Genomic DNA, 15,252 nt, shown 5'->3' on the forward strand with positions numbered 1-15,252 from the left:
CTCAAATCTTTATATTGGTTTTAAGTCCAATTGGTGGTTGAAAGGGCAATGAGACGTCAAAGAAAAGCCAAAAGGTACTGTGTGTTGTGGCTTATAATTTGAGAAAACCTATGCCCTTTATTTCTTTTGCGATGAATGGGAGAATATCAGTGGATGAATATTATTTCACAGAAATAATTAGTCTTGATCATTCCACTTAATAATGCCTATTACTGTTGCCTTTCCCCCCCCCATCTATTTGTTTAATCTACCTCCAGCAGAACACCTTGTGTTTTTTTTTTTTCTAAAAAAAACAATCTATAACTTTTCCATTGCACTGAAAGGGTTATTTAGATTCACCACTAAGCTACTTAAATATATATGGAGTGGAAGTCTCTACTCTAAAATCAATAAAGAGTTCGACTATTAGCTAGCCATTGATCACCCACCAACAAATATCTAAGTTACACTGATCTACTAGGAGATATTCATATAGATAATTTCAGGTTTCAATATAAATATTGCAGATGAAATTATTGCTTTCTTGTACTCCCATCTACTATCTCTCTCTCTCTCTCTCTCTCTCTCTCTCTCTCTCTTCCTTCTATACATTTATTTGTGTAGCGCAAATTTACAAAGTCTACTGCAGCAAAATTAACTCTTTCAGAAAAGTGTCTCATATACTTTTGAACATTTCCTCTCTCTTCTCTCTTCAGAAGCGCGAAGACACATTCATTGCTATGAGCATGGAAGGACAAACGCAGGACAAGCAAGTTGCATGCAACATTATCACATACCAGGAGAAGGTACATACAAAACTTTTACACTGCATTAGTCTCCAACATTTACTACATTCACGAGAGGCAAAAAGAACGTAGGCATTTTATTAGTGGAAAAACAAACATACACCATGAAATTTTCACACATAGTACCATACAAAAAGGCCCATATGATCCATAAAGCTTTCTATGCCTTAACAGCCTCCATTGGTCACGAGAAGAATATTTTACTGTCATATCATCCATCACCATGTGAAAACAAGAGGAAACGGATGATCTACAGAGGCGCTATCATATCTTTCTGAACGCATACTACCAAAGCTAAGGAAACTCTTAACAGAGTGACAAAATATCAAACCTTATATACCGCATATGATACAAAATAATAATGATTGGTCTTGGTCTCTCTTAAATATTTTTCTTCTTTTCTTTTTCACTCTTGGAGACTTATGATGGTAAATTGTAGAAATTGATGCTCGACAGAGGTGATGTATAAGCTCAAGAGGGATAGACGGGAGTAGGGGGTGAGAGTTAGGAGGATAGAGAGAAATGTTGAGACTGGGAACTCAGTCGGAAAGATGTAGGAGGAAGACGTGGGAAGAGAATAAGACGAGAATGATTTGAGGAGAGTGAAGTTTTAGGGGATGGAGAGAAGGTCTTACAAGGTCAAGAAAAAGTTTGGAAAGAGAAAAGCGTGAAGATGTTAAGAAGGTTAAGGAAATGGGTGATTGTGGGAGAGGAAAGGAAATGGGTGATTGTGGGAGATGGAAGGGTCATAAGCTCAATCAGGATAGCACCGTACAGGACTTAACGCTGCCTAAAATTGGCTAGAACTTGAGGAGATCCTTGCAAGCTGATGTTGCCTTCATGGAGGATCTGCATCCTTTGATCATAAAACAAGATTTCTAGATGGCTTACGATAAGGTCGATAATAGGAGACTTGATGTTAATGAACCCACCCATTGAAGTTGGTCCAGAATTAGCTGTTTGCTGAAAAACATGTAAAAGGTGAATTAGAAGCAAGTAAAATTAATCAAGCATAAGTAGCTAACATACAGATTGATATTGTTTCCATTTCATAGTTCTGTATTTTACACATACCATATGGCTGATAGAGCTAGAATTTAGATAGAAGAGGTGGCTGGATTCCAGATTTTCCCACCACAAATGTTTAAGTGCCTGCATGGGAAAGAAGATGACATATTTTAAGATAGAGAAAAATACATGGAAGGAACAAATATGTGCTAAAACTTCATTAGCCACTCCACACACCCATAGAGGAAAATCTCACTCCTACTCATGAATTCTCGCTCACATAGCAAAACAAGAGATAAACCTACACATCAAAACTTATTTCTAACGTATGAGTGAATTAAAAAGCAAAACACATTACTCTGAGGGGGGAAATGGATAGAGAAAGGCATCTAATTACCTTGTAGACGCGCATAGAAGGAGAAGGGGATAGAAGAGTTCGTGAAGCAATAGCGTAAAGATATGTAGTCAGAAGCTGCAGCAGAGAGGAGATTTCTCGAGTGAAAGGGAGTTTGTGAGTTGGATAGATATTAAGAGGAGTAAAGGAGCCAAAATGGTTGTGGAACAGTACGAGGCTTTATCAAGAAAAAAGGGCAATATAAGATGTCGGGTTAGGGTTTGAGGTTGAGTTAGGGTTAGTGGTTGGGGTTGGGGTTGGGGTTGAGTACGTGTTACTGCTAAACATGTGCATGAACACTAGCTCGCACGTGCGATCGAGCGTGGCCACCGGTTTCTATTGAGGTTGAGGTGTAAACAATGAAACAAAGTACATAATAATTTGCGTACGGGCATTTACAAAAAAAAAAAAGTTCAAAATAATTTAAACTGCTGGAGCAACATATTTATTTCACATGCTAAGGTTCCAAGTTTTTTTTTTTTTTTTGTGAAAGAGGTAGAACGTTATCTATTTCATTTATTAAGAAAAATAAATCAAAACCTACCACTATTAAATTCAAAAAAAAAAAAAAGTTTTCCACATACATGTCGGTGAATGATTCGTCAAATCCCCTTTTCAATTTAATTTACAATTGTGAAGAAAACTAGTAGCCTCGTCAAAACATGGTGAACTTCATAAATTTTTATTTTGACTGATGAATTTTATAATATTAATAGCTGACAAGTTTAAAATGTATCTTGACGCCTATGTCACTAATCAACACCTAACAAAATTGCTAAAGTTTATAAATGGGGCAATACTAAATTTTATAGTTTGGAGTGAAAAAAAAAAAAGAAGAAAAAGAGGACTTTTTTTTCAACTTTCTTATCATGCTTAGTCTATTTCCTCTTTCAATTTGCCAATACTATAGGGAGTTGAGCTAGAATACTCTCAAACGCATCAAGAGAGCGGTGCTTTTGAGTTTTTAGCTATTGGATAGAGAGATATAAGGTTGGAATGATAGTGATAGGTGGAATAGTATTTGATCCAATAGCTATTAGTAATCAAGGAATAAATCCAAGGGCTATTAGTAATTAAGGAGTAGATCCAAGGGCTAGAAATCTAGAAGCACTAAGGAGTTGGTGCTTTTAAAAGTATTCTAGCTCAATTCATACTATAGGTAACAATTTTTAAAAATTTTTTGTGCAGCACAATGAGGCTTAGAATTATAGTTGGTAAGTAACATTTAGTGCTGAACCGTATGAAAGTCCATAGGCGTACATCCACTACTATCTGAACCTTGTAATTTGAGTTACTTTGTCGATTTTAGAAACACGTTACGGGTGTTAAGCACAAGGACTATTTTTGCCGTGCACAAACATAAAATAGCACATTCCACATTCTGGAAGTTTGAACGGCTGAGTGGGAGAACGTCGACAAACACGTGGATTGCGCACGAAATCTAAAGCGGGCGCCTCATACTCCACTTGGAGAAATCATTGGATAGCCCCACTCTATAGACCGCGCCTTTAAAATCTAAAACATAATCTAATTTATTTACAAAAAAAATAATAATTTTAAAAACTTACTATTTAAACAGTAAGCAGGCATAACAGTTGACCTCATTTGGCATTGTTAGTTATTTTTGCATTTTTTTAAAAAATAAAAATTTTACATTAAATAGTAAGAGGGATTTGTGAATTGTCCGTAATTATTATAAAAAATAAAAAGTATATAAAATTAGTAAAAATGTTGATATCTATTATTTGACTGCCTTATGTTACGAGCTAGTCAATCATGATATAAGTAGAAACAATTTTTTTTCTGCATATCGGAATATATATTTTTTAGAATTTGTAAATTCTATACAAAATTGAGAAAGGGCAATAATAGTGTGAGGCTTTAGATTTGAGTTTTTGAACACCCTGTTCTATAGACCCGGTCCATGCGATAACTTCNCACGGCGCGGTTGACCTCTCGTTCGGCGGTGGGCCCCACAGTTTTTGCCGATACAACGTAAGGTCGTCCTAAGGTGTGAGGCGAAAGCAGCGGCAGTGCGTCCTATTTTGGCGTTAGTTTATTTCATGTGAGCGGGATACGGGGAGAGCCGCGAATCTTTTCTCACTGTTTTGGAGATGATGGATATGGCACCGGTCCCTTGCACTCGTATCATGATAACATTGATCTTTCATTCATGTCGATTGATTGCTGGGGTTTTTTTTTTTTTTTTAAAAAAAAGAAAATTATATTAGTGGCCCCAAGTTATGGCCTCTTTGAAAAAAGAGTATTAATTGACGTATTATTATTTGGACCGCAGAGTAAGTTAAATAGTAATATTTTATTCACTGTATTTTGTTTATTATTAAAAGTCTGAATTTTGATTCAGCTATTTATAAGGCACAAACGTCAAAATTTGTTATCATAGTATATTTTATGAGTAAAAAAAAATGCTAAACAAAATATCAACACATCTAAACAAAGCTTAAGGGTCCATTTGTATGCATAGACATCTTGTTTCATACAAGTAAATTATTAGACTGTAGCTATAAAAGAAAACTCTTGTAAGACATTAGTAATCACACGATGTTTTATTTTGAGATTAATTTTTTTTTTTTTTCAACACCTGACATGGCTCGGGACCATTCTGAATTTCAGCTCCTCTTTCGTTTGTTTGTCACTGGAAGATCTTTCCTAGTTAAGTTTTAGTATTCCAATCCCCAAAACGGCGAGATGGTGTTTAAAGCTTGAGTATTCTATAGTGTCACCTAAATAGCTTGGCGTAATNTCAACACCTGACATGGCTCGGGACCATTCTGAATTTCAGCTCCTCTTTCGTTTGTTTGTCACTGGAAGATCTTTCCTAGTTAAGTTTTAGTATTCCAATCCCCAAAACGGCGAGATGGTGTTTAAAGCTTGGCATCTTGAATAGGATAAATTACACTACTAGTTCGTTCACAGCTCCACTAGTCAAGTTTTATTTTGGCCCTCAATATTTAAATTGAATATTTGATATTTTGCTTTTTTAGAGGTATTTCACTCTTTTCTTTACTCTCTATACTTGTGCATCAGAGCAGAAAAGGCGCCAGAATACAATTAATGGATTGCATAGCTAAAATTTGATATGGAATCCCAGAGTTATTGGATGCACAATCCATGATTGTACAAGTGCAATAACTGCAAGTATAATTTTTTTTTCTCCAACAATAACCAAAAAGAAAACTAAAATGAGACTCACCGGGGTCATAACCTATTGGCGGAAAAGAGATAACATAATTTTTAGGAACCAATTTTTTTACCTTTTTTTACCTATTAGATGAATTTAGGACGTGACCAGAACATAGACTAAGTTTCGTAGCGCTTAGTGATTTGATTTTAAGTGAGGAATAGAACTATCAATTTTTTTATGATTATTTTTTTTTTTTGCCACCTTCAATGTTTTTTGAGGCTACATTAATTCAATCCCTGTAGCTAAATTTATTTGCTAAATGAATGAAACGGGTATTATGTTACCTTTTTTTTCTCAAAAAAATAAAGTAAAATGAGAGACTCAAAAATTTATGATGTTAAATATTCAACTTGAGAATTTGAGGATCCAAGTAAAACTTAATACTTTGGCCCAAATATACTTTTTTAGCCTTATCTCTGGCCGGTGACTTGGACTAATTTTTCCGGTCATTATTATAAGCTTTTTCTGAGAGAAGATCTTCTTCTCTGATAAAATCCCAATAAATAAGATTACCTTACTTAAAGGACACCACTCCACTTGTGAGTTTTGATTACAATCTGAGCAGATAGATAGAGACAATTCCACGAGCCCCCCCTTGAATTCAATGTTGTTGCGTTAAGTTACAATGGCATGAAACAAATGCTGAGCATCAACAACCCATAATTACTTACCCTCATCTCCTGGTCGAAATTTTACAGCGTCTGCATCACTGCATGGGGGGCTGACCCTGCATTAAACTTTTTAACTCCTCAAAAGAGTTTACTTTTCTATCGCAATCTTTTTACTCTCTCTCTCTCTCTCTCTCTCCCAGAAGATTCTATGCCTCTGCTTGTATCTTTGCTAAGTTTGGAAGTTTCTCCCTCCTCTCACGTGAAATTCACATCCGAGTCCAGGGAGAGGAGACAGAGTGACGGAGACATTTCATTGTAAGAGAGGTCCAAACTCCTTAAATGCTCCCTCATCTTGCATATTCCCAAAATGCTCCTCCTTAATTTGTTACGACTCTTAGCTATAACAGTGTCATTGTCCTAGGCTCCGTGATTCATTCAGTGGAGTTTAGGTTTTTGATGAACCTGAGTAAGACATGTATAAACAAAGGATGCGCATCATAGGATCTGGGAGAAGCTTTTATTAAAGTGAGGAACCCGTGAACAAATTAAAAAAAAAAGAGATGAGTAGAGTGCACAATGTGTAAATTGGTTACAAATTGGTATTTTGATACAATTAGCCTAAGAGATTGCTTGAAAACTGATCAAGCCTTTAAGGTTTATGGTGGTAGTCCTCTATTTGATGAGCTAGCTCAAGTCCTAAAAGTAGAATTCCTAATTTCTAACTTAAAACCCCGCAAAATTGATTAAAAAAAATAATCGTTTTAAATTGCTCTACTTACGTAATATTTCTGTATGAACTCAAATCAGCCAAATAGAACATGCAGGAAGAAGGATACTAATTGCTCGGTTAAACCAACGAAAAACCCATATTTTCCTTTATTAGTTAAGACTAGAAGTCCACTAAACCAAATTCCTTCTCACTCTTTTCTAAGTGGCCTATTTCCTTCAAGATACTCCACTGATTCCCTCGAATATTTTTCAAGCAACGATGTTCTTCTAGTTACACCCTTCAACTGTGTGTCTAGATAATCTACTGAAGAGAGGTTGGATCGGAGATACAGTCTATGTGCTGTGCGGGACTGAACAGAAAATTATTGATCACTTGTTTACTACGTGCGTCTGTACTAAATTTATATTAGTGATGCCCGTGGAGGGTGTTCAGTTTAGGAATTTGGGAGTCGACGTTAATTCGATCTACGATAGATGGACAAGTAGGAAAAGTTCGCAAACCTATGTGTAATAGATTTTCTGAATTAGCAATCTGTTGATGGGTCATTTGGGAGATCACAAACGATACTTTTAGATCGGTCTAGCTAGTCTCTCTGATTGCAATCCGCAAGATTAAAAAGTTGTTAAACTCTTGGAAACAGCTTATCTCTGCTAATCGGCACTTTCACAAGCTGTAATTTTTTTTTATTATCCCGTACTGTTCGAGACGCTGGATGCCTAACCGCTGTAGTCTAATTTGTCTTTTAAATGAATAAAGTGAATAATATACTACAATTTTCTTTTTTTTTTTAGAGAGATAGATAGCACGCTATTCGCATCGTTTATTTCATTTAGAAATAAATTTAGCTCAAAATGTGAATCAACTAGTATTTGAATTTAGGATTTCGAGTACCAACTATCACACCTTTTGTCACTTGCTCTAGAAATAGTCCGTTATACTATATTAAAAAAAAAAAAAAAAANGGAAGAAGGATACTAATTGCTCGGTTAAACCAACGAAAAACCCATCTTTTCCTTTATTAGTTAAGACTAGAAGTCCACTAAACCAAATTCCTTCTCACTCTTTTCTAAGTGGCCTATTTCCTTCAAGATACTCCACTGATTCCCTCGAATATTTTTCAAGCAACGATGTTCTTCTAGTTACACCCTTCAACTGTGTGCCTAGATAATCTACTGAAGAGAGGTTGGATCGAAGATACAGTCTATGTGCTGTGCAGGACTAAAGAGAAAATTATTGATCACTTGTTTACTACGTGCGTCTGTGCTAAATTTATATTAGTGATGGCCGTGGAGGGTGTTCAGTTTAGGAATTTGGGAGTCGACATTAATTCGATCTATGATAGATGGACAAGTAGGAAAGGTTCGCAAACCTATGTGTAATAGATTTTCTGAATTAGCAATATGATGATGGGTCATTTGGGAGATCACAAACGATACTTTTAGATCGGTTTAGCTAGTCTCTCTTATTGCAATCCGCAAGATTAAAAAGTTGTCGAACTCTTGGAAACAGCTTCTCTCTGCTAATCGGCACTTTCACGAGCTGTAATTTTTTTTTATTATCCCGCACTATTCGAGACCCCGGATGTCTCACCGCTGTAATCTAATTTGTCTTTTAAATGAATAAAGTGAATAATATACTACATTTTTCTTTTTTTTTTAGAGAGATAGGTAGCACGCTATCCGCATCGTTTATTTCATTTAGAAATAAATTTAGCTGAAAATGTGAATCAACTAGTATTCGAATTTAGAATCTCGAGTACCAACTGCCAAACCTGTTGCCACTTGCTCTAGGAATAGTCCGTTATACTATATTAAAAAAAAAAAAAGAGTACTACGCCCTTCGACTGAGGAATTCTACACTGTCACACTTGTACCAGGTCATCAATAACAAGCCAATCACATTCCTTCTTTTCAAACAAAAGTACAATAAAAATATTTTTTTACAATCATGATGGAACATATATTCTTAAAAGAATTAATTTGGTTGATTTGTCACGCCACGTCACTAACATACCCGCGGCATTCTAGAATTTTTCCCTTCGACTCCATCGCTCTTTTCCTTGCTCCTTTCCTTCGTCGGTCCGGTCACCAATCGTACAGTGCTTGCCACGTCATCACCAGCCAAAGTCTATCCCCATCGTTCCTCGGGATCTCCACCCCGTTTATCTTCGACGCCAAAAGCCGTGCGTTGAGCCCTTCGTCGTTGACAAGCCCAAATTGAAGGGCCTCCGGAATTAAGTTCGACCCACAGTGGGTCAAAAACCCTCCTTCGGATTCATCGCCCAATATCCTAAATCCTCCGCAATTCCTTTGGGCTTTTCTCCATATAGGGCTCCTTAAGGCCCAAATGAATGGTAGGGCCCGAGAGTTCTAGCCCATGGGCCAGTCGTAAGCGCGCTCTCAGCTTAAATAAAAGCTCGCTTCCGCATGCAACGTAGACAACCGACCCGGGTTTGTTGCTTGTCGAGCCAAGTGAAAGCTTCCTCCTCCCAGGTTTCTCAGTGCATTCGTCGAAAAGTGGCCAAGGACGAGCACCGGCTTGTTGTTGGTACATTTTAAAGTAAACTTTTATCTTTTATTTTATTTATGTTTTTGTATGTATTTTCATAACTTATTCATGCTATTCATATAGTCCAAAAACTATCTATACATACATTTTGATTTTCATCTACACCTTCCACCTTTCAACCAACATTCATAAATATAATCTTTTTTCATTTCTACCCTTGACTTAAGAGCTAGCTAATCTTTTAAACCCACCAATTCTTTTAATTTGTTTATGTGAGTAGCATGCATGCATTTATGAAAACATATGAACTTTGTTAATTATATTTTCACCACCTTTTAAATTTAACTTATGTGTGTGAGAATTTTTTTATTTTAAATTAAGAGAAAATTATCTCTTGTTCTTCATTGTTCTTATTCTTCTTCTCTAGTTTGATATGATATTAGGCTAATGGTGTTCTTAATCCACTATTTGAGATAGTGAATTTCCAATTGGCGGACCTCGCTATTTCGTAACAATTGTAGAGCCTGAGGAGGAGCTGGAGCTACTCAGTAGCCAGAAATTCTGCATTCAGGTTAAATTCATCAGTAATAAAATTAGGAAAGTTTCCATAGTTTAGCAAACGTTTGAAGAAACGTTTTGTAGTTATTTGGTTAATGAAATATAAATGCATCGTGCAAATCAAAATCCCTCGTGTAATTTTTTCTATATCTTATCATTTTTAAGTTGGAAAAGATGGAAGGCCTAATTCATGAATGGCGCGTGAAATATTTTACTTACTTGATTTATGATGGGTTATTAAGTCTTTTAATAACTATATTATCAAATATTATATCAATTACTAACTAAACATTAGACAATCATAAATATGCATACTGTTCGTGTATTCAGGGACAAGAAAAAAAAAAGAAAAAGAAATTAAAGTCAGAGAATATTGTGCTTGGGGCTTGTAGGCTGAGGTTTCAAAGGGCCCAATTAGGTTGACGATGATGAAGCGCAAGCCAAATTGGGCCGTCATGTGGGCCGCCCAATCAGGGTTTTGAAGAGCGGAGTATTAGGCTTGGGCCTGAGTTTGAAGAGGAGGGGCACTTGATGTTTGGCCTTAGTTTTGTACGGTAATTTACCGAGTGAATCAATCCTCGTAAAATTTTTTGGTCGACTCAATCAAAACCGTCAAATACTTTTATTTTGTATATTTGCAGGTACAACATTATGTTTTTGGAATTGGGCTCTTAATTTTTATTAGTTTATTCACTCAAAGGCCTAATACATCTTCCGATTTTATGTAAACAACACATATTGAGAGTTCAATTATAAAGATTATGAGAATAGAGATCAAGTGAGAACTGTCATGTAATTTATCCAGATGAGGGTTCATATGTTTACACGTAGTTGTTTGTATCAGTGGGGACATGTTTGGAGTTTTTCGTTACATAAAAATATAAAAAAAATAATATAACTAAAAATATAAATCAATTATGATTCAAATTTAAAATCTTCAAAATTAATTATCAAATATTTTGCAACTGACGCTGTCAGTGAAACTGGAAAGTTATAAAGAGTCCCAATGGATAACTTGTTTTTTCCGTTCACTGGAAAGTTATAAAGAGTCCCAATGGATAACTTGTTTTTTCCGTTAAAGAGTAGTTGACCGATTTTGACTGTCTTTATAATGTTGGTGACGTAAACACACAGAGAGCGTTAACATCAATTGTGTCGCCTACAAAGCCCGGTAAAGTGACCGCAAGGCCCATGGCCCATGGCAATGGAAAGTATACTTTAAATAGTGTTAGCTTTATTTATTATATTTATTTTTTTTTCAGACACTATAATATTATTATTATATTTTATTAAATCTTTATATAGTATTTTATGTTTATATTTATATTTATACATTTTTGTATTATTTTTTATCGCCAATGTCTATATTATTATTAACATATCTATTATTTTAAATAAAATCTAATAAAATTATCAAAATGCATTAACTAAATAGTCAAAAAAATAAACATAACTTTATATAATATAGTAGACTTATTGAAAGCTTATATTAGATTACTTTTATTATTATTTTTATACTTTTTGTTATTTTTTATGTTAGAATAATTTGAATCTATACCTTGTAATTTTTAATAAATTTTTTTAATAATTTTTATGTAAAAATATAAATCTATTTTTATTGAATAAATATTTTTTTTTTAAAAAAAGATAGTTATAAGAGAAAAACAAAAAAAAAAAGAGCAGCTTTATAATCAGTTGATATCCTTCCTCAGTTCCTCTTGATTATTGAATAGCGGTGATACTTGCTAGTTGTTGCATGGTGGGTTTAAACTCACCCTGCGGTGACCACACAATCAACCAAACTTTTTGTCCTTTTGTATCACAGCATCACACAACCACCCACAGAGGATTGCGAACAAATGCTCCGTTCATCTTCCTCGTCTGTAAATGGCAGCGACCTCCGTTCTTCAGTAGTTTCTTTACTCCTCCCGCCAAATACACTGCACGACAAAACCCTGAGCAAAGCCTAGACGAAGATGAAGAAGGGCGGGGATCGCCATTGACGGAGGAGGAGATCCATGGGGCCGGGGGGCTTCAGGACGGGGGACGAGGTGGAGGTGAGCAGCGACGAGGAGGGCTTCCGCGGCGCCTACTTCGAGGCCCGCGTCGTCCGCTCCATGCCGAAGCTCCGCCGCTACACCGTCGAGTACGACTCCCTCGTCGCCGACGACTCCCTCGTCGCCGACGACGACCCCGGCGGCGGCTCCGGCCTTCCCCGGCCGCTCCGGGAGACCGTCGACGCGCGCCACGTGCGACCCCGCCCGCCTCCCTCGGCCGCATCGAGATTCGCGCTCCACCAGGCCGTGGACGTGCTCCACAACGACGCGTGGTGGGTCGGGGTGGCGGCGGCTGCGGCTGCGGCGATGGGGAGGGGGAGGAGGAGCGTCGTCGTCTCCTTCCCGGCGTCGAGGGAGACGCTGGAGTGCGAGCTCGATCGGGTTAGGGTTCATCAGGAGTGGGTCGAGGGGAAGTGGGTTTTGCCCCAGTGGACGGTACTATTGCACCCTTCTTCTCCCTCATCTTGCGCTCTTCACATTTATACGGATCTTTCCGAGTTATGCTTGAGTCTTTATTGGGCTTTAAGTTAAGTTGAGTTTAGAATAGTGATCTTATATGTCATCTGCGTGCTAAGCTCTTGGGTAGGGTTTTCATGAAATCCATATGTCCTTTCGTTTTATTGCTAGTATTATTTACAATTTTCACATTGTATGTTTCCTTCTTTTGTTTACGAGGACATGAATGCGTGTTGGTACACACATACTGCTTCAGTACGACAAATGGTTGGATTTTATCATGGGAAGTGATCTTCTAAGCGGATTATAACTTAATGGTGTTTGTTATGATGCTTTATTTGGAGATTCGTGAGTGTTACATAGCTGGGTTTCATTCGACATGTTTCTGCTTAAAACCAGATTTTGTAATCAAAACAAGGAGTCGTCTCTTAAAAATTGAAGGTTGTTTTTCTTGATATTGTCCACTGTTTTGAGTTGTCTATCACACACTTCTTATTTTCTTTGGAAAGGTATTTAACACTAAATATGTTTGTCTTCTTGTGCAGGGAATTCCTAATACAATGTATGAGAAAGGAACTCAAGTTGAAGTTGCTTGTTTGAAAGAGAACATGCCTATTGCTTGGTTTCCTGCTGTAGTTTCTAAGCCAATTTGGAAGAACAACTTCCTGGTTGAGTACCAGAATTTGAGATATGATGGTGGTAGAAAAGTGCTATCTGAAATTGTTGGTTTGCAGCACATCAGGCCTTGTCCGCCGCATTCATCATGTGTCAATTTTTGCCTTCATGACGAGGTTGAAGCTTTTCATGATAATGGCTGGTGGCCTGGAGTAATCACTAAGACTAATCTGAGTTCTCTGTATACCGTTAAGTCCATGCATTGGGACAAGGAGATGAAATTTAGCCAGGCAAAGCTGAGGCTCCGATATAATTGGGTAGATGAGCAATGGATTCTGGAATCAAAGGTTAGAACAATTTCATGTAAGATCTTTCCTTTTTTGTTGGCTTTCAACTATTAATAGTTTGTCTCATAAGCACGGTGTTTGTCGACATGATTTGTTCATTACATATGTAATAGTTTATCATTCGGCCAAGTTCGGACTAGTAATATAGAAACGCTGCTTCTCTTCCTCTTCTGATTTATTTAAAACAATTTCAGAAATTGCTGGAAGCAACATTTCGGAAGGGGACGAAGGTGGAGGTTAGCAGTGACGAGGAAGGTTTCGGTGGAGCTTGGTTTGCTGCAACTGTTGTTAAGCCGATTGGAACAAAATTTCTTGTGGAGTACGAAAATTTGAGAGCAGATGATGAAACTAAGCCTCTGAGAGAGACCATAGATTTTTGCCATATCAGACCAACCCCACCCAACACCCGTACAGCTGGACCAATCAAATTACTCGAAGAAGTTGATGCATTCTACAATGACGGCTGGTGGGTCGGAGTCGTATCAAAGGTTCTGAGTTGTTCGAGGTATATGGTTTATTTCCGGCCTTGGAAAGAAGAGATGGAATTCGGAGTTGAGCATATCAGGCTTCACCATGAATGGGTTGACGGACGATGGCTGCGGACTTCAAGTGTATGTATTATATAGTCATTTTTTGCCTATTGATTTAATTGCTAGAGTTTTTTTTTAATATCTTAATCTAATTTAGGAAAAATGGGAAGTGAGACATCTAGCTGTTACGTTTTGATTTATTGGCGATTATAATATATTGTTTATGACATTTATTTTTTTATTTGTCTTTGTTTTGACAGATCTAGACAAATGTGAATTATGCTATTCCACTATGGTGCTATTGATTTAATATAGCTTCTTCAGTTTTTGTTTTTCTTTTTTTTGTCATTCAAGTTCAACATATCTATGACTTCTTGTTCCTATAATTGAAGTGAATTGTGTTGGAAACGGATATTTCTGTGCCTTTGTACTGCTTCAAATTTGTTTGATTTATGAAGCAACATGGAATTTCTTGTAGAATTTTCATGTCTGACGTTCATATATATATATATATATATATATATATATATATTTAGTTATAGTTGAAGTGTATTGTAATTGTAACACGAGCCATTGGGTTTCTGAAGGTGTTAGCTCACAATTTTTATCAGTTTTTATTTAGTTCTATCTACTTTTATGTTCTCATCTGATGTAATCTTGTATGCTACATCTTTATGAAGCGAATTTCATTGGTAATAAATATTTTAAGCTCTAAGGCTGTAAGCTAGTTAATTATTATGATGCTCCAGTTAAAACAGAGGAACTTTTATTTTGTCTAACAGCAGCTACAATAAGCAGTTAAATAGCAAAAATTTAGCCTTCAAGCTCTCTTGCCTGAGTACTTCCAGCTTATTGTATTGTTTTCATATATGCTTCTGCAAGATAATCTGCTGCTAATGTTGACGAGAATTTTGTGATTTTTGACAGGCACTGGAGTTGTGAGCAGTTCTTTTCTCTTTTTTTTCTGAAGTTTGTCTGCTGGGAGGCAAATCTACAGTTTCGGCAGTATGCTACTCTTCAGTATACTCAGGCCGCCCAAAGAGAGAGGGTAGTAAGCTTGTAGTGGCCGATGGTCGTATAGAAGTTTTGCCTGTGTTCATGAATTGCACAGCCTTAAATGGTTGGCCATGGTATGTTCTTTCTAGTGGATTGATTGTAAATAGTTTGATCCAATTGGTACTACCATGCTAATCTACAAGTTGTAGAACACAGGAATGAATGCACCCGGCTTCTGTCTTTTACTCTCTAGTGAAATCGTTTTGATCTGGCTTGAGTTTTTATGTGTACTGTTCGAGTACAGCTGTTTATTAAATCTCAGCAACAACTTGTTGCAATAAAAATATTTTACTTTTAGGGTGGATAAGCTTGTTTTAGTTTGCCTTTTGTTGTATTAGTTTAAACACCCAATTACATTGTGTTTATAAAAGCAAAAAAAAACAACAGTAAGT

General features: G+C 36.6%; 1 protein-coding gene across 1 annotated transcript; it reads left to right on the top strand.

The window, feature by feature from the left end:
* LOC109709205 (DUF724 domain-containing protein 3) lies at nucleotides 11,647–15,052 on the top strand. The gene is made up of 4 exons (XM_020231308.1): nucleotides 11,647–12,291; nucleotides 12,858–13,274; nucleotides 13,469–13,885; nucleotides 14,732–15,052. The coding sequence occupies exons 1-4, from the start codon at nucleotides 11,818–11,820 to the stop codon at nucleotides 14,744–14,746; spliced, it is 1,323 nt and encodes a 440-aa protein (XP_020086897.1). The 5' UTR covers nucleotides 11,647–11,817; the 3' UTR covers nucleotides 14,747–15,052.

Source organism: Ananas comosus, linkage group 4, assembly GCF_001540865.1.
Source record: "Ananas comosus cultivar F153 linkage group 4, ASM154086v1, whole genome shotgun sequence".
Lineage (NCBI taxonomy): Eukaryota > Viridiplantae > Streptophyta > Magnoliopsida > Poales > Bromeliaceae > Ananas > Ananas comosus.